The sequence below is a fragment of the Acromyrmex echinatior genome, chromosome 14 (genome assembly GCF_024713525.1).
Source record: "Acromyrmex echinatior isolate Ae372 chromosome 14, ASM2471352v2, whole genome shotgun sequence".
NCBI classification, from domain to species: Eukaryota; Metazoa; Arthropoda; class Insecta; order Hymenoptera; family Formicidae; genus Acromyrmex; species Acromyrmex echinatior.
In genome coordinates this window covers 6,829,911-6,857,462 of record NC_141865.1, presented here as the reverse complement: position 1 = coordinate 6,857,462, position 27,552 = coordinate 6,829,911, and the positions used below count along the sequence as shown (strand labels likewise).

At 34.6% G+C, this 27,552-nt stretch overlaps 4 protein-coding genes across 5 annotated transcripts in view; 2 read left to right on the top strand and 2 right to left on the bottom strand.

Moving 5' to 3' along the window:
* LOC105150512 (serine/threonine-protein phosphatase 2B catalytic subunit 2) overlaps positions 1-7,937 on the bottom strand; it is a 166,470-nt gene extending 158,533 nt beyond the window's left edge. The window contains exon 1 of the mRNA XM_087413140.1: positions 6,648-7,937. Within this exon, the coding sequence (XP_087269266.1) occupies positions 6,648-6,699 (52 nt within the window). The 5' untranslated portion in view covers positions 6,700-7,937. The remainder of the gene's footprint in view (positions 1-6,647) is intronic.
* A 153-nt stretch (positions 7,938-8,090) lies between these two features.
* On the top strand, positions 8,091-13,772 carry LOC105150492 (uncharacterized). 2 transcript variants are annotated; one of them, XM_087413141.1, is made up of 5 exons: positions 8,091-8,375; positions 11,496-11,734; positions 12,343-12,556; positions 12,860-13,021; positions 13,477-13,772. In XM_087413141.1, the coding sequence occupies exons 2-5, from the start codon at positions 11,565-11,567 to the stop codon at positions 13,657-13,659; spliced, it is 729 nt and encodes a 242-aa protein (XP_087269267.1). In that variant the 5' UTR covers positions 8,091-8,375; positions 11,496-11,564; the 3' UTR covers positions 13,660-13,772. The 2 variants fall into 2 exon arrangements, with proteins under 2 accessions (XP_087269267.1, XP_011061919.2); XM_011063617.2 differs by lacking the exon at positions 8,091-8,375 and having other exon boundaries at positions 10,609-11,734.
* Positions 13,773-14,201: 429 nt separating this feature from the next.
* LOC147907400 (uncharacterized) lies at positions 14,202-16,032 on the top strand. The gene is given in 5 exon segments (XM_087413144.1): positions 14,202-14,321; positions 14,397-14,686; positions 14,745-14,826; positions 14,929-15,187; positions 15,319-16,032. Coding segments are annotated over 5 exon segments (1,110 nt in total). The 3' UTR covers positions 15,678-16,032.
* A 214-nt stretch (positions 16,033-16,246) lies between these two features.
* LOC105150493 (vitellogenin-1) lies at positions 16,247-24,748 on the bottom strand. Its single transcript, XM_011063619.2, has 7 exons — positions 24,703-24,748; positions 22,900-23,585; positions 21,795-22,691; positions 19,528-20,593; positions 17,858-19,453; positions 16,740-17,161; positions 16,247-16,616 (listed from the first exon to the last, which is right to left on the bottom strand). The coding sequence occupies exons 1-7, from the start codon at positions 24,731-24,733 to the stop codon at positions 16,350-16,352; spliced, it is 4,965 nt and encodes a 1,654-aa protein (XP_011061921.2). The 5' UTR covers positions 24,734-24,748; the 3' UTR covers positions 16,247-16,349.
* Positions 24,749-27,552: the final 2,804 nt, after the last annotated feature.

The following is a 27,552-nucleotide window of genomic DNA, read 5'->3' as shown; positions in this document are numbered from 1 at the left end:
AGCGAAATGTGTATTGATTATATTGTTCTGTGCAGAAAATATCAAGGCCAAGTCTCCAAAGAATTTTTTCATTGAACGCGAACGATACTTAATCTTTATCAAACTCACGTTTTATGGCGTATACTTTCATAAATATCTTTGAACAAATAAGACTCTTGGAATTGAAATAAATATAAGATTAAAATAGGACTATTAAAAATCTAGCACGGGCAATAGTTATATTTTATAAAATAATAAATAATTAATATATATATAAGAAAGTTAAACGCCCAAATTTGTGACATCAGCAATGTAATACTATATAAAGTATAAAGAAATATATAGAGATTATTTCTTTATATGTATTACGTATACAAAAAAAACAATTTTGCTAAAATATCTAAAAATTTAACTATAAACACATATCTGAAAATAATTTTATTAAATCAAAATAATTATGTAGGACGCTCAAACATGATGAGCACGCAGCAAAAAGTTTCGACACTTTAACAACCAGCTTGAGCGTTCTAATTACTTGAATGGTCCAACAAAATTATTTTCTAAATTAAATTTGTATTTAGCTAAATTTTTACTTCAACAAAATTATTCTTTCTGTGTATCTACGTTACTGAAGATCAATTTGAGCCGAAACATTCAACATTTTCTTCTATATTAATTATTTAATTAAATATATAATTGTACGTTGTTATTCGCTAGATATTAGTCCTATTTTAATTTTGTATTTATAAATATCTCGAATTTTTATTCGTGAAATTTTCGCAATTAAATTCATTGATGAGTGCATGAATTTGTTAATTCATTGGTAAGTACAATACATTTCAATTGTTTACGAATTATACCTCATTGTCTTACAAATATGTTATTTACATACAAACAAACTGCAGAGATTCAATAAGTGCTCTCTAAAACTTTTAGAGTGAATCTCACTCTGAAGAGTGAAATATCACTCTTAAAGATTGAAATCTGAGACACTCTTTTTCAGAGACTGTCTCAATTTTCACTCTTTAGAGTGAGATTCCATTCCAAAGAATTTACGGATTGTTTTACTCTTATTTATTTTATCCGTAAGCTAGAATTATATGTTAAGAGATTTTTCTTTCTGCAGAGCGATCGAAGCGCGTCTCGTGCGGCGTCGCCAAACCAGACGGCGCGCGATGGTCTCGCGAATAAATTTCCGAGACGCAGAAAAAAATGGGGCAGATCGTTGAGACATTACCGATGCGCGGATAAACATCGAGGACGCTCCTTGCGACGTCGACGATCACATTAGACTGGAAAAAATAGTATAGCACGGTAACGCGAGATCCTTCCGGAGGATAACGTAACACGATGCCTTTTAAAATTCGGTAATTGTCCCCGCGAGAAAATGTTCGCTCTTTCTCTCGACCGGCGAGCAACATAATTGACGACGTGGCGCGGACGCGACGCCTCGACTCGCATCGTGTCGTGTCGTGTCGTCAGATTCCTAAAATAATCTCAAGCCAAGCAGACTCGTCACAGCGAACTAGAATTCACAACATTCAGCGACGACGCATCCGTACTCTTTCGATTGTCATCGAACGCGATCGTGATTCGAATCGATCGGTTCTCGACGAGTGGAAAAGTTCTGGTGATCTAGATTTTTGTTATACAAAATTCTGACGAAATTTGTCCAAGACGAGAATGTTAAAAGGGTACTTGTACCATCGCGATTTGAAAAGTGATTTAATTTTCAATCGCTGGAGAGAAAGAGAGAGAGAGAGAGAGAGACAGAGAATGCAGAAAGATGCTGCGAGAATGCTAAAGCATTGTACAAGGGATATGTGCAAGGAGTTACGCCCTCGAGAGTTAAAGCAAAAGCGGTTTATAATATCAAATGCAAACATCTTGAAACGCGTGACGACCTGAATTTTAACTATACGTGTATCCCTGCATCTCGTCGTCGGCGGCGAAACATTCGAAATTACGAGTATACGTTCGCAGAATAAATTATGGCAAGAAGGCGCAGTTCGCTCGTTCAAGCGAGGTTTTCGAAATTACGCGGAAGGATAACCGAGCGAAATGGCAATCGGCAGGAAACTACGTTTATTCACGTCTTAAAGGAAAGTCGAGATAAGCCATGCTCGAAGATCGTTCCTTACGATTTAGCACGTTCGAGTGGGACGATTAGAAGCGTGCTTGCGCGAAACGTTTCTCGAGACAAGCGTTGCATTTTACCGCAAAAGATTACGTTGATCCATTCGCGTTCGAGGTATTGCGATTTGCGATTATGGATCACCTCCATGATTAGGCGAGAGAAAAGAAAAAGAAGAGAAAATGTGTGAAATTAAAAACGAAGAATGAGGCGTGAAAAAGTTGACGATTGAAGATCGCCGAAGACCCCCGCGGCGTTCTTGGAGACGCGCCAGGAATTACGACATTTTCACGTCACGACAATGAGTTATGGCCGTGAAACATTATTTACGCAGCCGCGAGTATTCCCGTACAAAGAGCACGCTGTATGCGCGACGACAGAGTTACACACCCCTTGTAAGCCAATTACGATGAGCGCGCGTTAAAATGATTTCGAGATTCTCACATACTCGCATTAAATGGCACGAATTAAAACGACCTTCTCTCTAATGTATACATCGTTCAGCGTTTCTCAACCTTTCCCCCGATATCTCGGAGGAAAAGTAAACGCGATTTCCTTGACGAACGCCATAACCGATCCTCGACTGCTTGTTCTAGAAGAGAGAACGGTCTGCCGTTTGACTGCAAAGTGTATGATCGAACTTCCTGCACTGAGAAAAATGTTCGGTATTTGTGACATAATTATGATTAGGAGAGCTCCATTTTTTTAGTTATTATAATAATTATATTTTTATTTTTTATACTAAATAAATATATAATTGGTAACAAAAATAACTATAAATCATAGTATTTGTGATTATAATTGCATGGTAAAATAATTATAACTACGAGTTCCATTTTTATAGTTGTTATTACTGTAATGTTAGTAATAATAATATTATATTTATAGTTCTATATACAAAAAATATATGGTTGACACCAAACATGACAATAAATTATAATATATATTATATATTACAGTATTTGATTATAATTGCATGATAAAATAATTATGGTTAGGAGTTTTATTTTTATATGTATTAGTGCTATAATATTTATAATATTAATTATTATATTTACAATTCTATCTCTCTAAGCACACAATAAAATTGAATATTAGTTGCTCTTCATTCATATAATTCTAAGAATATTTTTTTACAGAAATGTTAAATCAAAAAATATATATAGTGACTAATATACGGACATTTTCAGTGCCAACTATATTTTTCTTGTATATATATATATATATATATATAGAACTACAAATATAATTATTATTGCTAATATTATTATTGTTATAACTATTTATTATTACTATTACTGTAGTAATAATTATAAAACTGAAGTTTCTAACTATAATTATTTTATCACATAATTATAATCACAAATACAAAATATTTTTCTCCTAATGCTACATATTTTAATACACATCTGTCTCTTTTAATCTACATAATCGGCATTATTGGAGTACGGATTATCTAACGCTCAGGCATCAGAGATATGCTACTAAATTTCACGATTCCAGTTAAATCGTTTTAAGACAAACTCAAGGCGGAAACAAGGTGACGTTGCAAGTAAAACGTGCGACGTAGAAACGATGTCACGTAAATTACTGATATTACTTCGCCTCTCTTTGGAAGTGTCAAGTCAGACGAGTGATTAGATAATTATTTATATCGCGCCGAGTCTCGCGTCGAAAGGAAAAGAAAAAAAAAATAAAAAGACTACCTTCCGGTAATGTTAAAACATTTAGCTGTTCATGCGCGCGCGCCCATTTCCGTTTCGTCAATTTCATGACCCATATTCATCCATTCGAGAATCGGAACGTCACGTTGGCATCATAGGAAGCCGGAAGTGCGACGTCGCAGACACGAGGCGTCCCCTTGATTAAATCGTAGAGAAATAAAAGAGAGAGGCGATTAAAAACCAAGGAAAAATCGTAAAAAAGAGGAGAAAAAAGATCGTGCGAAAATACAGGAGCATCATTCGGCGAAGGATCAGATCAACGACCCGAGGTTGCCACCTGTGCGTCCTAAACTGGTCTCATTTTTGGCGCTTGTTCTCGGTGACACACACTGTGGTGCTCGACCTTTTCATCCCTTTCTTCTTCCCTCGCCTCGGGATCGCCCGATATCGGTCACGTTCAGCAGAATGTTTATTTTGTAACTATTAGAAATTTTCGTGTTGAATTATACGTTTAAATCTAAAGAAATAGTCCTATCCCAGCCAAGAAAACTTCCAATAATCATAAAATAAATATTCTACTGAACGCGGCCATCTTAACGCTGAATTTTGTTAAACTTGAAACATAAAATGGGGAGTAGCACAGACTCTTGCATAATACATGGCACAATGCATAAGAAAGTGTACCAATCAAAGTCCTTCCTTTCCTTCCTTTTCATAAAGTAAAGAACTCTGATTGGTTGAATTTCTTATACCTCATGTGTTATGCGTTATGAAGAGTCTGTGTTTCTCGCTGTAGGTCGCCGTTCTTTTTAACTGAACTTCTTATAGTTATTTTTTCTGTTTTTCTTTTCACGTTGAATGAACGAATGAATTAAATGATCATTTATTAATTCGTCATTTATTTTGCATCCTGGGATGATTCCCTCCCAAGAATATTACAAATGTAGAAAGCCATAAAACGTGAAATAAAGAAAAATATCATTATATAACGTTTCTATTGTATGAAAAAAGAAAGAGAAATAAAAATAATAATAAATTATAAATAGAAAATACAAACAAGAAAAAGTCGATTAGTTACTGTACCAAATGCAGATAAATCGAATCGAATATGGAATAGAGACACAAATATCTGAAGAAGATAATCTAAGAGTGTAATTAAACGAGTAAATATACAATCGTCAATAAAATTTACATTTCGTACTTCACAAGGAGTAGTATGAGATTTTCATTTGTCTGAAGTTTTAGGTTTAAAGAGCAATTAAAAAGCATAGAAAATAGAAACAGAATTTTCAATCTATCACAAAACCGTGTATTCTGATTTACACAAAATTATATTGAAATCTGTTAATACCTGCTCCTATCGTCTGTATTTTTTAGACCTTCTACAAGTCATTATCTACCTATCTTTAAGTTTTAAACCGTAAGAAATTTACCAATCATAATCGATCGTTCTTCTCACATTCAACTGTGATTGATAAATCTCTTACAACTTAGGATTTAAAGGATAAAGTTCAGATATGACGTATTAAAAAGAAAACCGATTACAATCGTGTCTGAAGCTTTATTCTCGCTCTCGATACTTCGGAAAACGCGGCCGCCGAATATGTGACGAGCAACAAGTACATACGTCTATAAGCGGACACTTGATTTTTCGGAGTCGTCTAGAAATGCCTCAGTATCACCTCTTTAACGCCGGACGCCCAGCGTCTTTGCTTTAACGCGCGGTCGTGCACGCACGCATGCACACACACGTACATACGTATATATACATATACATATATATATATATACATATCTGCTGTGCATGCGTGCGTGCATACGTGCTTGCGTGCATGCGTGCCTACGTAACGCATCAGCTGTTCGAGATCGCAGGGACGAGGCAAAGAAGCGCGGCGGCGGCGACGACGGCCGCACGCTCTCAAGATGTATCGCGTTCCTCGACCCCGCGGAAACGAGGCTGACCGAGCAGCGCGACCTCTGGGGGGAGGAGGGTGGCGAAACCTCTGGGGAAGATGGCGGGGGTTGGCCGCCATGCGAGGTTAGGAGGTTAGGTGTTAGGTTAGCCAGTGGCCGCTGGACCGAGACGAAAGTCTCGCGGAGCCTCCGACCGCGAATGCAAGTCGATTTCTCTCTCCTCCTCTCTCTCTCTCACTCCCTCTTTCTCTTTCTCTTTCTCTTTCTCTTTCTCTTTCTCTCTCTCTCTCTCTCTCTTTCTGTCTCTTCGTAATGAAGATTTCTCGCACGCGGAGTAACCGCACCGGTGGTTTTCGCCGCTCTCGCGAGACCATCGCCGGACCAAGTCGATAGAAATGGCGCCGCCGATCAGGCAAGCAGGCAGAAAATCAATCGCATGCACGACACGCGGCGTGTTTTGACGCGCCTATTCTTTCGCTTTTCGCGAACGAATCGGAGCAAGTGAGCCTAACGAGCAATCTCGCGACGCTAGAAGCCGGCAAAATGATTTCCTTCCCCCCCTCCCCCTCTCCTCGCCTATACCTCGCAGAAGCGCGAAAATCTTTCTTCGCGTCTTCGCGATATTCAAATCTAAAATTATGGCAAATTGTCGCGAAGGCTGTACGAAACGTCGGCTTCATAAAATCTGAGATTGAGAAGAAATGGATTTAAAAAAGTAAAGAAAAATGGAGCGCGAGCGATGGCGACGTTACCGACTGAGATAGCCGGAAAAAAACGGAACTCATGCATGCTGCACGCATTGCATTAATGCATAGTATATACATACATAGACGGGTGATTCGCACTCGTCGCATTAACTCGCATTACAGAGAGAAAGAGAGAGCATGCCGTTCCGTCGCGGTCGCACGTCGCTCGCGCGATGTGTAACTTATCGCTTGTTGGCTAAGTTGGCTTACTTTTGATCACTCGATCCGTCGTGGGGAGTTTCTGCGAATTGTTGGAGGTCATGCTGTATTAGGATAAATGACGAGCGGGCGCCTCACACTCTTTCACTCTCTCGCTCAGCAGCAGGCTCGCCTCTCGCGCTGTCCCTCTCGCTCGCGCCCGCGCTCCGTCCGCACCGTTATTTTCTTTTCCGCTTTCTTCCACCTCTTTCTCGCACCGTTGCTCGCCCTCCTCCACCTCCTCCTCCTCTTCTTCTGCTTCTTGTCCTCCTCCACCTTCTCCTCCTCCTCGTCGTCGTCCACTCCTCCCTCTTGTCTCGCGTGCTTGTTACTCGCGCGAGATAGCGGCTACCTTCAGCGTATTATACACGGAGGGGTTGGGTAGAAGGAGAGGGCGGTATTTTCACCTCGAGAGCCCGGCGCGGCCGCCACACACACACATGTAACACACGCGCGCACGGAAATACGCCGCCAGGAGGGAGAGAACGGACGCGCGGATGGCGGGGGAGGGGGGAGGAGGGGGTCGATCGGTCGGTCGGACGGGGGGAGGGAGGGAGGGTGGCGGAGAGGTGACGGAAGTTATCGCACAGCGCGGCACATCGGTGCCTAGGAACTGTTCACGGGCGTTCTTGACGGAGCCACCGACGCGAACACGCGCGGGAGGGAAAAGGGGGGAGAAAAGGGGAGAGACGACACTACTCTTTTTCTCTCTCTTTCTCTCGCTCTCGCTCTCTCGAACGAGATCTCTTTACTCCCTCGGTCCTCCTTCTCAGGGCGGTCCCCTTCTCGCACCCCGGGGGGAAGGGGGGAGAGGGTAGGCGCGACCGTGCACTCGCGGGTGCACGCGAGTATCGACGAGCGGCGGGGAGCGGAGAGATAGAAGAGAGAAGAGGGGGGGAGGGGGTGATCCCTCGTCGGGCTCTCTCCTAGCGAGCTCGCGGGCTCGCTTCGGGATCGCTGGACCACGACGGGACCACGCGCGAGCCGCACGATGACAACGATGGCCGATTTTAGATGGCGATGGCGACAACTCGATTCTGTTGCTTGACAGGAATGAAGTTGGCCACGAGTCGAAGCGGAGCGAGTCCTTCTCGCGAGCGCGCGGCACTACACCACGATTTTACGGACAGTAGTTGGAGAGCGAGAGACGGTGATGATCTCGAGACAGCGGCGACGATGATGGTGGTGGTGGAGACGGCGGTGAGGACGATGTGGAGTAGTACAACGACGACGGCGACGGCGACGACGACGGCGGTGGCAGCGACGACGACGACGACGACGACGACGGCGACGACGACGGCGGCGGCGGCGGCGGCGGCGGCAGCGGCGGCGGCGGCGGCGACGACGACGACGACGACGACGACGACGGCGACGGCGGCGACGACGACGACGACGACGACGGCGACGATGACGGCGACGACGGCGACGTGGACCGGGACACCGTAACTACACGAAGCACCGCGACACGTAACCGCGAACACCGACACTCGCGGTCGAGGCACCACGCCGCTAAATTTTATCTACAAGATGTCTGTCTCTCTGCTTCTCCGCGGCGCGCACACTGACGGCTCCTCGGCGGGCAGGAGGACGGTCGCGCAGCTCGCCGCGCGCAGCGATCATTCGAGACAGCCGATTGGCCGCGCCGTCACCAGCTGCCGCCACCAGCTGCCGCCACTCGCGCGTCCACCGCTCGCCGTCCGTACCAGCTACGATGAAATAGCGAGGCGCCACTGACCGACCGTGAGTTCTCTCTCATCGATACTTTCCGCTCTTCCGCTCTTCGTCCGCGACCAGATTTTACTTATTTGCCTAATGCCCGTTTTTATCATTGCAGATTAACTTCAAGTCTTCTCTCCAATTTATCTTTTTTCTAGTTTTAAGAATTAGAAAAACACAGATGTCTTTTTTCAATTTCAATGTATTTTGACTTTTATCTCGATTTAACTTGCTTTTAATCTTCTTCTAGTTCTAAGAATTAGAAAAGATAAAAACTAAATTAACCCGAGATTAAAGTTAATCTGTATTGGTAGAAATGAACTAGAGTAAAATTAAATCAAGATTAAAATAAATCTGTACATTGATAGAGATATAATTAAGTTGCACACTTCTCGTGTGTTCGAAATGCAAGAAAAATGTTGAGTCGTTCTCCAGGTTTTGAGAGATAAATGGAAGCAAAAACTTCCTCTCCGAGCAAACCTCGAAGAATATATCTACTTTGCTTATTTTTTAACGTAATAAATGATTAAGTGCAATAATATATTAAGTGCAATAATTTGTATATAAATTTGTTTATAAATTCCGCATATAACATGTGATAGATTAAGAAGAAACGCGCGTGTACTCATAACAGCCTTCCATTTTTTTTCTCAAAAATTAATAAATATGTAACGAAGTACATAATGCGATCGGTTAACTACGCCACGTGCAACACGTTGCCGCATTCTGTATGCAAGAACCATAAAAGTTGCAATGATTTACATTTTTTTCTTCCTTACAGCTAATTCTTAATTCTGAAACCTATTTTTATACAGCTCTATTTTCTCGTTCCCGTAACACGATACATTAATGCTTTGCAGTTTTACATTGAACTATACTTGAGCTAATGTTAATTTATACAATATGAAGTTTTTACATAGTTCTATAATAAACATTCAAATTAATGCAATAATCAGCAAAACTATACTTTGAGTTCTCGAAGATTTCTGTAAATAATAAAAGAGAGTTCTTTTTATGTTAAAAGCTATTAGAATGAAAACATACTTGATTTCCACATTTCGATCAAAATTAGTTTAGATCGTAATGTACTAATGTTTATAATCTTTATATAAATAGAGTTGATTAATCACTCTATCTCTCAAATATAATAACTGCAAATATAATAATTAAACAATAATTAAATAAACATTAATATAATAATGGAAAATAATTTACTTTACAATCAAAACAAGCGACAATGTTATAATAATTTATATGTTAAAAACTAGATGAAACAATAAATTAGCGGCATGACGCTCTGAGAATGATTTCGATCAAATGTCAATTAATTATAAATTTATCAGTGATAAATTTAATTGATAAACAAAATAGATTACTCCAAAGTTCTTCACTATCATTATTTGTTGTCCATAATATAATTTTTCTATGTATTAAATAAAAAACTGTTTATCATATATGTGAATGTAAACAAAATATTATAGATAAAATGGAAATGTGACGAATGTTAAGTGGAACAAAAACGGAAGTATTTTTTTTTAAACACAAGATAAGAACCATGATCTGTCTCCGTTATACTTTCTGCTAGACGTTATCTATTCTTTTTTTTTGTGAAGTAAGACCTATTACATAAACGGACGTTTGTCTGATATATCATTTTTATTTGAATTTTTACGAAGTTGGGAAGTTCCGTCAGTTTTGCAATCACAATGCAAGCAATATCTCGCCTTGCACTCGACCTTGCATACTCATGCATGTCGGTAGAACAGACCAATGATTAGAGATCGTAAAGAATACTCTATCCAGACGTTGGTAGTTATTCCACATAAACGGCAGCTGGTAAAGCTACCCTTCCGTTATCGCGTATATTATATTTAAATTTGACGATAAAACATTTGTGCACCAGTCGCTCGTTATTTGCATCATATATGTATCTGTGTCAGATCGATGCTAAAATCATTTACCGTTTTTTCATCAAACTTTGTTTTTAAATAATAATCGTAACCGATATCCTCGACTTTTCCTTAAAACAGCACTGTAGCTTTTATAATTGATTATAATTAACGATTTTTAATATAATACCCGATTTTTTTATCTTCTTCTCTTTGACGTTTTCACTCACACGAGAACATCTGAACGTAAATGTACGAGTTTTGATTGACGGCATGTATCGCAAGCGCGGTTGGAACGTCAACGGCAAATCGTTCGGTAACAGGTTGACGATGTTCTGAATTTTATTTTCCCTTCGCTCGACGTCAAGTCAATAGCCTTTGTCGCGTCTCAAGGGAACAACGTGCGATAATTCCGCATGCGGTTTGCGGCGTTGTTTATAAGCGCTCTCTCGCTTGTGTTGGGAAACAGATTGAGAGAATTTGCAAATAACAGCAGCGTGAAATAATTCCTGCAGCTTGACGTTTGTTTAATCGCGTATTCTTTTAGTAAGAAATATTTAAAAAATACAGAGGTGAATTTCGTTAAGTTGTTACAATAACGACACTATCGTAGTCTAATTGGCCATGTTTAAATCTTATGTCTTTAGAAATAATTGACTACTTAAAAGAAAAATTTACATTACAAATAACATTTTTACTTAATTTTTCCGAAACTTTCTTGCATTGAGAATCATTTGATTGAATCAACTAATCTCTAATTTAGATATGATATACACACAAATCCTACAAATTTAATTATTATCTAAACATTTTATTTGTATTATCGGAAACAAGTAAAATGTTATAATAATCAAAATTTTTACTTCGACTAAATTATTTTATTGCATCAATCAAAGATTGCCCATTTAAGAGATTAGTTGATTCAACGAAATGGGATTACGAAATGGGAATTCTCAATATATAGTATTTTAAGTTGTGAATTTCGGGACATCCTGTATAATCAATTATCAATTAAATTTTATTGAATAGACAAACATGTAGCAATTCGGTAAATGCAAAAGTCGATCGGTGTATACAGTTCATCTCTTGCAGCAACATTCATATGGTGATCCAACGTACGCATAGCATGAGAAATACATGACACGTATGTGTTGTTATCGAAACTTTTTTCGTTATTCATTGGGCTATCGGAATTGGGATAAACAACCGGCAACGTTGGCGTTTGCTTCTTCTGACATCTGTGAACACTGTATAGTTTGACAGACAACACAGTAGTATCTACTCATCATCCATTCAACAAGTGTCTTCTTCATTTGTGGCTAAAATGAATGGAACTGTGCACTACGCTATGGTGGCTTTGCGTCAGACATCCGGTTGCAAGATCATTACGGATTATTCCACGAATCCAAACCCGATCTATCGTACTATCGCTCTCAGTACCATCGATGGTCTAAAAACCATCGAGGACGACAAGATCAGTATCGATAACAGTAGGTAAGATTTTTTTAATTTATGCATATCATAATAATTACTTGCAAAAAAATATGCAATTTTTAAATTTATTTTAAGAATAACGTAATGAAAAATCAACGGTATAATCAAATATCAAATATATGCATTTTCAGCGACAAAGAGATTTCACGTACTAAACTTGTTTTTTACTTAAAAAAGCGCGTTAAATTGTAAGATATATTATGAGCCACATAGTTATCAATTTTTTTTGTAATGACGTTCGCTGAAATCAAGTGTAATAGGTCACAACAGATTAATTAACCGATAAGATTAACATACCTCATTACTGTTACTCTTTTCAGTCAATTTCTTTTTTGAATTTATTGAGTCGTTTCATTTTGCCAATAGAAATTATTTTGTTAATTATAATGTTATCAAGACACTGAAGATGACCTTAATTAGAATTAAAATAGAGTCTGTTATTCGTATTACTGGCAACTCTCATATCAAACATTATCAAGCACTTAGATTCAGCTTGGCTTTCATGTTTACTACTTTATATTTAATCTTCAAGCAAACTTTATTTATTATTATTTGTTATTGTTTGATCTGCGTTGCAATGAGTAAAATAAAATACAATTCTTTCATAGATATACGGTACATGTGCTGATTGGGGAACTTCACTATGTTTGTTTGACATCGAAAGTGAACTGCCCCTCATCAGCGATATGGGTAGAATCGTGCTCTCAAATATTTTTGCAGAGGCTACGGACAGTTTATAAAGACTTACCGTTAGCAGATTTATCGAAAAATTTAACCAATCTCGCGGAAGATGAATTCTCAAAGCCATTAAAGAAAATAATTGTAAGTGATAAAACAATTTTATATAGTAGGGAAGAAAATATGGAATTTTTTAATGAATAAATTTTAAAATCTTTTAAAAAGTAGAAAGAACACAGTTTATAAGTTACTTGTAATACGTTCAAATTTTTTGACTAGCTTTAATACTCGACAATAATGAAACTGTAACACATTAAAATATATTAGTAATTTTATGTTCCAGAACAGCCTCTTTCTAAAAATAAATGATATTATCGCTCATAAATTTATGCAGATAAATTGTAAAAATGTCAATACATATAAAGAATAAAATTGATATTATTTCAGGAAGAGTATAATCAAGGTATTGGCTGTAAGAATCTGACTTCAAAGTTAGAAGAAGAATTGATTGAAGTACGTCGCATTTTGATGAATGGTGTCCAAAAGTTGATCGATAGGGGCGAAAGGTTGGACGAACTCATCCGAAAGACACAAAATCTCGAAATTTCGGTGAGAACATCTCGACATATTTTCCTTTCTCTTTCTCGTTTCCTTTTTGGATCATATGTTGCCTTTTGCCAAGTAGAAGAGCTCACAAACATGAAATATGAAACACCAATCAAGAACGAATAAATCGTAACAATCGTGCAATATTTCCCATTAATACTCGAGTTAATTAAAAATTACCAATTCGTATTAATAATTCACGCAAATTGAATCACTGATGAAACTCCGTTAATACAATCTTCTATATGTATATTTATGATCTCTATAATGAGAAACATTGTTACACCGAATAATCGGAACTACTAACGCAGTTTCTAGTAGCTTTAATTATAATTGCAAAAGCAAAAAATAAATTAATCTTAAATGCAGGGTCGCACAACTGACCTCACTTTTACAGCAATTTACAGCAATCGCTTATCCACTGCAATACGTAATATTTGTGAATATTTTTATTGCAGTCGCGGGACTTCCATGTAGTGTCAAGGACTCGGCAAAAGAAAAACAGCAACTTGAAGATAGTAATCGTAACGTCAGCCTTCATGCTCGTGTTAGTTGTATTTCTTACAGTTTTTATATATTGTTTTGAAGTTTACTGTAATTCTTATGCACATGGAACATTAATGACTACTCGAACTAATTAGAAAATTTTAAATTAGCGTAATATATTAGCGTTACTCGTCTAACTCGATTTACTCTTTATAGTTTTGCATTCATATATTTTTTGTATTTTAACAATACATCTTGTCTTGTATGAGTCATTGTACAGTCATTATTTCATATTATAATACAAACTAAATATGCAAGCTAAAATAGGTAGATATTTGCAATACTATCTCAAAATATACATTGATTACTTTATTAATGACGTCCTTGTTCAATTAATTTTTCTTTCAATCTAAAACTTGTGTTCTAAAAATTAATAAAATTGAATTTTGTCTATTGATACTTATTAAAAAATTTATGCGTTGTCAATTGATGTAATATATAATACGAACTGTCAAAATACACAACGACAGTTGTTCATAGACATCGTGTATTGAGATCAATTAATATTATGAAAAAAAAAGCTACAATTAGATACGATCGACTTCTGATGTCTTTTTTAAAAGTGTACAAATAAAAAAATTATGATCTTTGATTTTTAATATTTATCTATTTCTAAATAATTTGACATGTTAAAAGAATGGCGTCACAATTAAAATTTACGATTGATTCTATCGAATTGCAGAATGCAATTAAAATTAAACACGATTTAGCCGAATCATTAAAACTTATGTATTTTATTGCGGCTCGTAAGATTCAGGTTAGTTAAAATTCAATTATATTAACGGGATATATATTAATTAATACATATATATTTGAAGCTTCTGACGTTTAGGCTTGGTTCCGTGGTATCGTTACCCGCAATCATCTTCGTAAACTTCACGAAAAGGCGACGATTCTGCAACGTCATTGGCGCGGTTATCATACCAGGATGTTCATCATTAATCAGTATTTAATTGAACGTGTTCACCAAATGTGGCAAGATCATTACAATAACATGGCAATGAGAATCCAAGCCATTTGGAGAGGCTATTGGTCTAGAAAAAAGATAAATTTTTTGCAGTTACAACGATGGTTGAAAGATGTTAAAATAAAGAACAATGAAACTTTAGAAAATATGAAAAGGTATGCTCTCGCACACGTCTTGTTGTACGTAATTTTAGCAACATACTTTATTTTGTAGATTTAGACAACGAGAGCTTGAGCATACGGAATGTTTGACTGAACAACAAGCAATGCTTTGGATTTTATTTATTTTGTTTAAGGTAAAATAATATAACTAATTAATACGAAATCTTTGCAATATACACCTTGCTATTTATTATATAATTTAATATTTAAACAATATATATTATGTCCCTGTAAAGCTGCATCACTTGTTGAGAACAAAGTGCCGTCCAGGTGTCATCACAAGAATAGATAAAACTCGCTTTATATACATCGAACAAATGTTAAAATGTTTCGAATACAATCAATATATTGCAAAAAAAAAAACTGTTTGCAAAGACTGTCAAATCAATCGTAAACCTTCCTTAATCTTTCGAGGCACTTATTTTGAGAAATGTGAGAAAGAAATTTGTGAGATTGAGAGAAGTTTGAGTTCTGGAAAAGTACACATTTTTAAAAGTATAGTTAATTAATATTGAATCAATTATATAATTTTTACAATAAAATAATCTCACAATCTAACAAACAAAAATGTATATCCTATCACTTCACAATTTTATTAAATATTGCCTTTTTTGTATCCTCTGTAGATCAGTGTTTTAAAAAGGAAAGAGGAACTATGATAAAGAATAAACTAGGCCATTAACAAAAGAATAAATGTTTCGGAAAGTGCTTACATCAAAATCTTATATATGTACAACTAAATAAATCATACGAAGCTATTAACAAAATGGATTACCAATTAAATCAGATTTGCTTAAACTGTTCAATACACACAAACACACACACACACACACACACACACACACAACTGCATCTCAAAAATAGTTATTGTGCAAAATCTAATTTTGATTTTAAGAGAAATTTAAATGTAAGTATACTTCTATTCTTTAATTTTTTATTTATTCGATTATACTTAATCCCCTGTAAAAAGAAAATAAATCACTAAAATATGAGTTATTAAAAATATAACATTATCAATATTTATTGTATGTGATTACAATTAACAAAATAGCACATATTAATAAAAAATAAATGTAAAATATTGGGTAAGTGCAAAACTTCATGCCTGATTTATTATTCAAAATTTAAATGACCATAATTTTATTAAAAATGAAATTTAAATTAAAAAATATCTCCATAATTTTTTATTACTGAGTTATTACAAATTAAATAAAAAAAAACATTTTATTGCTCAAAAAACTTTGATTGCTCATAATTCCATCATCATAATAATTAAAAAAACAGATTCTTAAATCTCAAACTTTGCTCTATCGAATAGTTTAAGTGTCAATTTAATTAAAATATTGCGTCCTACGCAAATAATAAAATTTTACGCAATAAATAAAATTTTCATAAAAATTTTTTTTTAATCGGGTAAGAACTTTTGTACTCAATCAATAAAAAAGCTAATAATATAAGAGCATTGAAAGTTTTCAACCTGGAAACAGTTCCTTCAGTTCTTGCTGATCTTGATTCTGCACTTGCAGGATAAAAATGTTTTTATTATACCAGATATTTTAACTTCTCATTTTTATTCCATAAGCTTACAGTACTTATCAGTTTTGATAAAAAAAACTATTCGATTATTGCTGTTCTTTCCTTAAACATATCGATTATTTTAATGATAGTTGCATCTTCTCTTTTCTCTTTCACTGATGACGTCACCCGGAATGTACGATCTCGAAATGCAAGTGGATTGTTCGGCATTTAGTTTGTTCTGCAAAACGGATCCTTCACAGTCCTCCCGATAAGTCAGGGCATATGTAGCAGCGAATTCTTCGGGTTTCGTCAGGATGCAATTCTTAGGGGTAACGAAATCGTTGTTGGATTGCATGTCGTAATTACCGCAGAGACCGCGTAAAGTATAGAGATATTTATCGTGTACCTATCAACAGATGTATTTAGTTAAATTTAAATTTCACGCATCTCTTGATTGTATTTTATGCAGTCACGTAAGTAGCCTAGCTTATGTAGTCTACTTTATAGCTTGCTTTATTTCTTTACTTACATAAAGTAGGATACGTTCTCCATCATATACGATGTGGATATTATATTGCAGCGAATGCATTACGATTATTCCATTCTTTTGATAAATTGCATATAAATCAGTTTGTCTGTAGCTCGTATTACTCGAGAAATGAGAATCATATTCCTCACCACCAACGATAGAAACTTGGAGACGATCGTCCAATTTTCGCAGATGAATTTCTTCATGACCCAAGATTATCCATACCTGTTTAGTGCCGTCGTCCATTTCTCGAGCCATGACAATTGCCCTTATATCATATGGATATACTAAAATTTTTTCGGGATTATTGGAATCTCGCTTTGGATAAGGCGCCATCACTACGTGCCAACATTTTCCCAATGTCAAGGGATAGACCTTATCGTCAAAAGTTACAACTTGGGTTTTGTCGAGAACGCACATATCTGCAAAAAGTTTTCATATTTAATGAAGCGACATGAGTACATACATAAAGACAAAGAAAAAAGGTTTCTCAAGACATAAAGAAAAAAAGACATAAAAAAAATACGAATCTCATATAATTTACATGAAAAAGAGCTATTTTCAAATTAATATATCGAAAATGAAAAATGATATTGAAACAAATCAAAATGCATTGATGTTGATATAAATATTTTATATATTTTTATATATTTGTTGATATGATATTAATATTTTTATGGATTTATTATAAATAAAATTTAAGAATAAAATTTGCTGCTGGTGTAATGTCATGGAATCCATCAAAATCTTAATTCAAATCTTGGATGTTTTTTAAAAAATACAAATTACTAATCAAATGTAGGTAATGGTTCGTGTTTAGCAAGCAAAAATATCGGAAATGTTTATTCACATTCGCAATACAGTAAAACGTTAAATTTTGTTGCTCCCCAAGTAGCACAGCAGTGCTTGCAAATAACTGCTAAAAAGTGATTATATATGCTTCTTTAGCGATTTGTTAATGATTGTAAGCGCTGTGTGCTACTTGAGTCAGTAAAACATGTCTATTCTTCATAAATAATTTTTGAATATTTTTTTATAAGGTTTTCGGGATCTTTTTTTATAATGACTATGCTAATTGTATTGATCTCTTACATACTTTGAATGCATTTATAACTTACCTCCTTCCAAGTCTTCCTTAAAAAGATCATTCAGTGAACAATTGGAAAAGATATCATTAGGATCTTCAATAAAGTGCGACAGAGAGAACGAAACATCCTCTAGCGAAGTGCTCAAAGAAATGTTCATATCATTATTGTCAAGCGACATTTTAATTTCTACATCCATTGTCTTATTAACGCTTTCGAAGTTTGGTATTTTCGTATTATTATCGGAAATCATCATCTTGATCATCAAGATCATACTGTTGGCAAACGAATAGAATTTATCTGAATTCGTTTCCATTGACATCATCAGAAGATCTCTCTGTTGGATTAATTCGTGGGCCTTTTGACAAGTTGGTAGCCAAATATTGCCTTGCTTCATCTGTTGTCGACACTCTTTGACTACCTCGGATTTCATTGCCTTCTTTATAACATCATCAGTGCGACTTAAATTTCCTTTGAGTTTAATCGTCTCTCCATTTGCACAACTTCCATATCGCATCTCGGCGTTAAATTCGTAAATCGGATTCGTTTCGACTGCTTTCTCAACATTTAGATGATTGTACGGTGATGATCCAACAATGCTATTAACACTGCAAAACTCCCAGAAGACTTCCCCATCTAGCGATTGGACATTTCCATAAAAAAGAGTCTGCAATTTATCGAAGCTGTCTCCCAAAACGAAGGTGAAAACGTAATAATTATTATCAACTAAAACACTTATGTCGTATATTGTAGATGTAGTGACAGAATATACATAATTGTCAGATCTATTATCTTTGGTAACTGTGAGTTCCTCTAGAAATTGTGCTTCTCTTTCCCTGCTGTTAGGCCGTTTGTCAACTATTGTAGGAATTGTTGCTTCCGAACTTCTATTGGTCTTCTCGACATAACGAGTTAGATTTACTTGTGCTTCTACGGGATATAAGATTGCATCGAATCTCCTATAATGGGCACCAAGATTTAAATAAAATATAGTAGAAAGCTTAATAAGGCTTTCAAGTCCCTTCTCCTGCGACATATCGCTGTCAATAACATCACTTCTTGCGGAGAGTGTCAAGTTACCTATCGAAAACTGAACTTCATTCGGTTTTTTTGTGTGTACTAGACGTGTGTCATTGCTGAACTCTAGAAGTTGCAGAATGTCTTGTCTTGAGGTATAAGGAATCACACTATGGTGAATGGCTAATCGCCTGATTGAAACCCTGCCAACACGAGGGTTATATTGAGGATGTATCTTCAATTCAAATATACCATTAACTCTCGTTTTGACATTTAATCCAGCTGGTATAGCAATATGCGTATTGATATCAACACCAGCAATGTAGTGTCTGTGCTCGAAAGGTGTTACGAAACCAATTCTACTTTGGATCTTTTCACTTGATACTATATAACCCGTTACTGCCAATTCTATAAAGCTATCATTTTGTAAGTGTGTGACTTTAACAGATACTCCCTTGTTAATGGACGTTATTTTCGGTACTGTTAAGGTATAGATGAACGGCAGACCGGTTTCAGTCGGGAATCCCAACGTTATGTCGTAATGGTTTATATCATTTATGTTCTTGTATTCAAAAACATATGATCCTGTCTGCGATATCGATTTAGAAAACACTGCAATACAAAAATAATAATGATTCACTTTATTAAAATCAAAAGTTTTTTTAAATAAATTTTAGAATACTTACTATTCGTGAATTCTTCAAGCGTATGATTGTCAAACGGATAGAATCCTAAAGAAAATATAGAGTCCACAAAGAAATTTCCTTCGAGCTGTGCTGCATATTCAGGTTCAATACCAAGCTTTTTAACTATCGTTTCAATCATCCATTCCTTCCTGGTTTGATTTTGAGACATCCAGAGCCGTTTACCTAGCAATATATCTAACCACTTCTGTTTTAATTCTTCGATGCTTGATACTGCATATGCCATTTTTGTCAGGGGTAGATTTAATCCACCGTAAGATTGAAGTATATCAATAAATGCACCTTTAGGTGTATTAGTGTCATCGCTACCAATTATCTGAAAGATGTTTGTTTGAGCAATGTTTAAGGAGGCGATTTTCGTTTGCATAAAAATGCTCTGAGAATAATTGTCCTCGCTAATGTTAGGATTCAATAGCTTGCTAGCGATACGCGCCTTTTCAGCGAGATCTTTCCATTCTGATTGTTCTAAATTAATGAGGGATTTAATACTGGTTTTGACAACAGAATTTACATGCCGATCCTGATCCTGATTAGTGAATTCCGCTATTCGCTGCAATATTATTAGGGATGGATTGGTTTTCATTATGATGTGAACAGCTACACAACGTAATTCATAGGCCTCCTTTAAATTCAAATAAATCCTCAAGGCGACGGATCTGACAACTCTCGGATAGCTTTCGGTTAGTTTACTTAATGAAATGACCATCATCAAACGTTGGAATTTCGATATCGGAATTGTGCCTTCCAGATATGGCTCAAAAACGGAAAGTATTTTCGGATGACCGAAATTACCCAATGCCATGATGTACGTTTGAATTCGATGACTGTCGCCTTCCTCAATGGCTTTTCTTAATTGGGTAGTCATATACGGAATATAAGTTTCAAGAAGTTCAATATCATGTTTAGGGACCATATGGCCGAAACTGTAGACCGGATAGTAAATAGATAATTTGTTGCTTTGAGTGTAACGAGCCAATTCGGCAAATGACAAAGGTGCAGTTGTATTCAAAAATCTCTGTTTTGTCACTTTTTCATCGGTAATCAGTTGCTACATAGAAATCAATCATTAAAATTAATCTTCGCATGTAACGGTTAGTACAAATATTTATGTAAACAATGAGAAATTTTAAAGATTAAAATTCTTTGAATTTCTTGTTTGATGTGGATTAATTCCGGTATATATGCCGCGAACTTTTAATTTATCAAGTATTATACAATTCGAGAAAAATCGATTTATTTTCTTCCCATGAAAAAATCAAAGAGATTCTGAAAATGTAAAAAAATATTCGTGTCTCGGCGTTGTACTAGATCAAGTTATTAACATATTTTAAGTACCATTAAATGTCTTTTTATAATACTGTACAGCACAGGACGCTTTAAAGGAAAGATATCAGACACATGCTCGGTAATACTGTTGGTCTATTGTTTGTGAAAACCAGAATCATACAAACGTAAATCAAATGATCAAGATTTCTATAACAATTATAATTGTAATTGTATTTTTATTTTTATACAAATTTAAAAATATATGAAAAAAAAAATTCTCAATTGTTTTTTTTGTATTCGGACACATCGTATAATTTCACATGTAAAAACGTTCAATTATTTATTTTAAAAACATATTATATAATTTAAATAATTGTAAGGCTACAATATGAAGCAAATATGATAAATAACTGCATAAAAAACGTTAACTTGATTTGATAAAACACCGAAACATGGATATTTTTTTTACATCTACTTTTAGAATCTCTTTGATTTTTCCATGGAAGGAAATGTGTGTACTGTGTTATTTGCTATAATAATAAAGTGAATAAACGATATCTTTCTGAGATTTAATACTGTCTAAAAAAATTAGAAATATCAAATGTTTATTTTTTATATTTAAAAAATATTTCAAATAGCTGGGACCGAAGGCAAGCCGAAAAAAGAATACAAAAGCTAAGCATTTATGTTTTGCTATACTCCATTCTATTATCCTCCTATTTCTACATCAAGCCTGTCCAAAACTAAGGTCATCGTAAGAACGTAAAAAATTTTTTACTCATTATGGTTTCAATAGTATATTAATAAGAAATCACAATGCAAATGTAACATAAAGGCATATTGCAACAGAACGGTTGCGTGCAAATTATTTTCCCCTTCTCGCTTTTTTTCTAACTTTCACGTTGTAAATCTTTGTATGCAGCATAAGTACCAGAATTATATACTCTGTACTATATTAATATATAGATATAATGAAGACTTACAAAAAACGCTGCGACATATTCCGTTGTAGGTGCGAGCGCGGATTTAGGAATTTTCGAAATAATCTGCGCCGCTTGTATTCCCTCGAGTTTTCCAGACTTTATCCAATTTTTTATGGTGATGAGAGCGGGACCAGTTCCGGCGTTTGCAACAGCGCAGCTAAAGGCACTCCATACATTTTGATGTGTTAAATTAAAATCGCTTTCAGTAAACGAGTTCATAGTATTATACATTTTGGGCACTTCGTTATCTACCTCAGCGATCTGTTCAACATTCATAGTGCGAATCAATCTAACCAGAATTGTGAATCGTTCTAAAGCATTGATGTATCGGTCGTTCATTTGCTCCGGGGAAAAATGTTCAGTTGGATAATCGTCATCTATTAACGTTTCACCAATCAGGCGGATTGCTATCCGAGTATAATTCTCTTCGGAATTTAAAATACTCATGCCTTTGTATCCAATGAAATAGGGTAATAGTGGACTCTCCGGAGCTTCATTCAATTTCGGTTTAGGTTGAAAATAATCTTGATCCGCGCTCTTGAAGTTGTCATCTTCGTTATAGTTTTCCTCGCTAGAATTGTTAGAATTATGTTTCTCGGATGATTGAGCCAAGGAACTTTGACTGACATTCGGACGACGCGGTTTGCGTTGGCTAGAGAACGGATTGTTGTAAGTGTACACTAAATTCCCGGTTGACATGAGATTGTTGGACACAGGCATAGGGTTGGAGATCCGATTCATTCTATCCAAAGTTAAATTCATACCACTGTAAACAGCGCCAGAGTATGTATTGTTAAATTTATTAGAGTTTATTAACATCTGGTTTGTCATCATGGAAGATTGAATAGTGAAACGTTTCAGGTTACCGGAGATGATAATATTATTTGAAGATGATCTCTGTAACAAATATACAATCACAAAAATAAATTTTATTCTCTCGATATTGTGTGCATTTTTATTTATTGAATTATCATACGTATAGAAGTGTAGAAACATTTAAAGCGAAAGAATTTCGCTAAATCTTTTTCTTGATAAAGTCCTCAATCACATAAGATTTTATCCACTCAAATGTTGTTTGATAGTTGTCTATCAAAATCTAACTCACCGAAAGAAATCCATCGTTAGATCCTGGTTTCCAATTCATTTTACTAATGATACCAGAATGATAAGCTACTCGCTGTTCGCATCTGGAGTAATTCTTCGTTTTTGTAATAATAAATTGTTGAGCATCTTTGTGGAGATGTGGCAAAGATATTGACAAATTATCTCCCTTCACTGACGAAATACTGTAAAGGACTTCGCATTTGCCGCCAACTGAATCCTCCATGACTTTAAATTCACTAAAAGATTGATTGTCGTTGGGCACTATAGTTCTACTTGCTATTGCATTCTCACCCTCTGTATCAATCTGCAGCTGACTCGCAATACTTTTTAGCAAATTTACCTCCCAAGTAGGCACATTCTGATCAATTAACATATCTCGTATTATTCCCCGTTTGAACTTGATTTCGAAGGGCTTTCCCGATATAGAAAGCTTGCGAAACTCATGGTTTGTGATTTCATCCGAAATATCCGACAATATTTCGTTCACAGAAGCATACTGCATCTCAGATACCACAGCCTGCAGCGTATCCGATAATTTCACTTGAATGGTGAATTTACCTCTCATAAAAATTCCGGAATACTGCTCAGCTAGCCCGTCTAAGCCCGTCAATGTCCGACTTTTTATAAGATAATGATATTCGTTTCCTGTTTCCCATGCATGATTGTGATCGGCTATGACCGCTTCAACTATCGAAAGAAAGCGTCATTACTTTTTCAAGTATGTTTTAGCAAATAAAATATGTGCAGCATGTAAAAAAATGAATTTACATAAGTTTACTATATTGATTATTTTCTTAACAGTCATTTTCAAAGATTGAATAAGTAAAATTTTTTCTTTCAATTTTCTTTTAGGTTAAGTTAATGTTAATGATTTATGAAATTAAGCTTATAAAATAACTAGTTAAAGTTAAAAGTTAACTTGTTATAAATTAATTAATTTAAAAATTGAAAAAATGAACTTCTTAATTTGATTAGTTTTAATTAATTAATTTATTATTACACAATCTTGATATTTTTATAAAAGTTTGGATTTTTATATAATATGTTAATTGTTTTTACATTAATGTATAAATTATATAACTTAATAAATTTTGTACAAATTAATATATTATTAATTTTCAAATTAACAATGATAAATAGACTTCCGTCAATTAATTTAACAACATTAATAAACAAGTAATGGAACAATAGGACTTGGCACAGAAATCAATGTGCAAATTCAATAAAATAATTATTTTCTTAGCAATGAATATTAAGTTGCAATAATTTAACATTAAATGTATATTTCGGTTCTATATTTAACCCATCAATTAAATTTAATAATCAATACCGCGATTACACGGGTTCGTATCTTTCTAAGATGTTAATTCGTCGTGTCATCATGATAAATTAACATCACAAAAAAATGCAGATCTGTGTACCCAATTGTATTATTGATTGTTAAATTTCGTTGATGGTTTAAATACAGAGTTGAAATATACGTTTGATGTTAAATAAATTGTTGCGATTTAATATTCGTGTCATTAAATATAAATAATTATTTTGTTAAATTTACGCATTGATTTCTGCGCCAACTTCCATTGTCTCTTATTTATGGTATTATTAAAGAGAGGCTAAACTTCCACAATTTTGGATAAATCATAGCATTAAAAAGTGAAACAATATGTAGTTTTAAATTTCGTAATAATCACTTTACTACGTTGTACAGAATATTCTTTTAAATACGCATTAAAAGATGAAAAATGACGTCATCGTACAATTTTCGTAGAAACTAATATTATTTGTAACGTTGACATCTACTTACTGATTAAGAGAAAAGCCAGATACAGCCACATGATATGATGCGAATAGTGTCAAATGCAAAATGAAAGCTCCCTCTTCTCAGTCGGATTTATATATGCTCCATATGCCATGTCAGCTTGACCTGCACGGAATGATTTAGATTTCAACTTGAACTTAAAACTATATTGTTCCGACGCACATGATAAATTATTTTAACCTTGTACACACTGGAATTGCACTTGGTACATCCTGGTAGTACAATCGAGTGTGATTGAGAGTAATTCGCCATAATTGTAACATACTTGGAAAATTGAAGACAAGATCGTCACATATATTATATTTTTAAACAGAACAATGACTTTGTCCAAAAATATGATTCATTTTACCGATTATTCAATGAATGTCCACATTTATTAATAAATTATGTCTCCATCAGATATCTAACACATAATTGAATTAATCGAATACTGTATGTTGATAATATTATATATATTGAAAGTCCTAAAATTTATATAATTTTTTACACGACTTTTTACGAACAATGAAGAATCTAGTCTGTATTATAAATTATATATTTGAAAATTTTTCTTTGAGCGACTTTTCATATATTTTATTGATTTCTAATTTCTTATAATCATAACATTTCTCGTAATCATAAGATTTATATAAAATTTATTATCTTTCGCTGAACGTGTTTTCACAATATGCATCATATTCCCATTATTTTATAAATAGTAAGTGAAGGTTTATAACAGGTCATTGGTAACCTTAAAGCACAATCTATTATTAAAAACAAAATAAAATTTTATCTCTCTATGTGTCAGCTTTTTAAAGAGAGAGAATGAAAAAAAATTATTTATTATTAAAAAGATTTTGTTAATAAAAATATTAATATTTTATACTGTTCACGGAGAGAGATGTACAATCCATACATTTTATGATCAGATTGGAGATAACTCGAGCGTTATTTAATTCCATGCATTATTGTCGTATTGGGCTGCCCAAGGGTAAGACAACAATGCATGCGGAAGTAAATAATGCATTCGGGTTCTCTAATCTGATCATAAAATGTGTGAATCCTGGTTATTTTTTCCATGGACGCGTATAGTAAATATTATCTGCAGTAATTATATTAAATTAACGTGTAACTATCATTCTAATTATTGTCATTTATTTTTTCAAATCTTCTATTACGACATAAAAAAAATCTATACGGAAAAAATAGTTTTATTAAAATATTAAAAAATTATTTAGATACATATACATATTTCTCTGAAAATAATTTCGTTGGACCATGAAAATAATTATGTAAGACGTTCAAACTGATGGCTAGGATCAAAACATTTTGCAGCATTGCTCATCATATTTGAGATTCCTACAAAATTATTTTGATGATCCAACAAAGTTATTTTTGGATCTGTAGGTAACTAAATTTTTAAATACTTCAACAAAGTCATTCTTTCCATGTTAATACAAACTCATTTATTTATTAAGGAGAACCATTTTCCTCTTTATCGTTGACTCATATATCCATAGCAATATTCCACCTATACTATATATAGAATTTCCGTTTGTAATCTGTTTAATTCATTGCGTATGTATAGTGTTTGCATTCTCAGCGCGTTGAAAATACAGTGAGAAAAGCGAATCAGTCTTCGAGATGTCAACGAACTCAATCGAATCACGATAAATTGCAATTTTTATTACAAAGTCAATATAAAATATATGAATATTTATATCACGTGCACAGTTTCTTTTATTCCTGTATTAGATAAGAGATTGAAATTGAGATTGAGATTGAATTTAATTAATCAGAAGAAAGAAAGCTGATGTATCAGTGAACTTTGCTTTGATTGATCAAATTCAATTTCAACTTTAATCTCAATTTCTAGTCTGATATTTATGAATGCGAATGCACTGCAAACTCGCGTGTGACCGCACACCGTGCGAAGCAAGTAATTTTATAACTGCGATTGCTGCGATACGGCACTATGATATCACTATTAGCGACTGACTCTGGAGTCGCGAGAGGATGAGGTTTTGTACTCTAGATTTTCTAGAACGTTCGGAAACTTTTTGACACGAACTTAGAATGCGAAGCACTTTGATTGAGATAATAAACAATTGGGATAAAAGATAAAGGCGATAATCAAAACTCGTTTGTCACACAGACCGGGGCTGCCTTTCGTTGCGCATATAATCAGCATGATGTCTTATTTTATTCTTGTTTAACACTCTGAATAACAAGGATAAAGTGACATCTCATCATACATGCAATGGAACGCAGTCTTTAGTTCATTGTCATCTTAATTTCTTATCTACACTCACCTGCAAAAAAACGGGTCTCTAAATTTCGCATAAATTTTTAATATTTATTAATAATGGTAATTTAATGAAAAATCATTATGTTGGAATAAATCAAAACTCAAGTTATATATATAAAGTTTGAACATTTTAGTTAATAAACAGGGAAATTGAATCAATCCAAATTGAATTACAGAAAATGTTTTACAAAACATTGATATTGTTGAAGACTGACCTTAAAAAATAGAAAAACAAATTTTTTTTCTTTAACTATTATATTATTATATCCGTCATTTTGTAAAGCATTTTCTCTCTTTTGATTTTCTTGGTTATTAATAGGAATGTTTAAGCTTTAATTTAAGTTTTCATTTACCGCAGTACGATGATTCATTCAGTTACCGCTATTGAAAAATATAAAAAATTTACCAGCTCATTTTTTTATGAACGTTCTGCTAGAAAGAAATAAAAATTTAACGGTTACTTTTCTGACAAAAAGGACAATTAGTGTATAAAAAACATGTAATGATAATAATTAATTAATGCTGATGTTAAATAGATTGTGTTGATT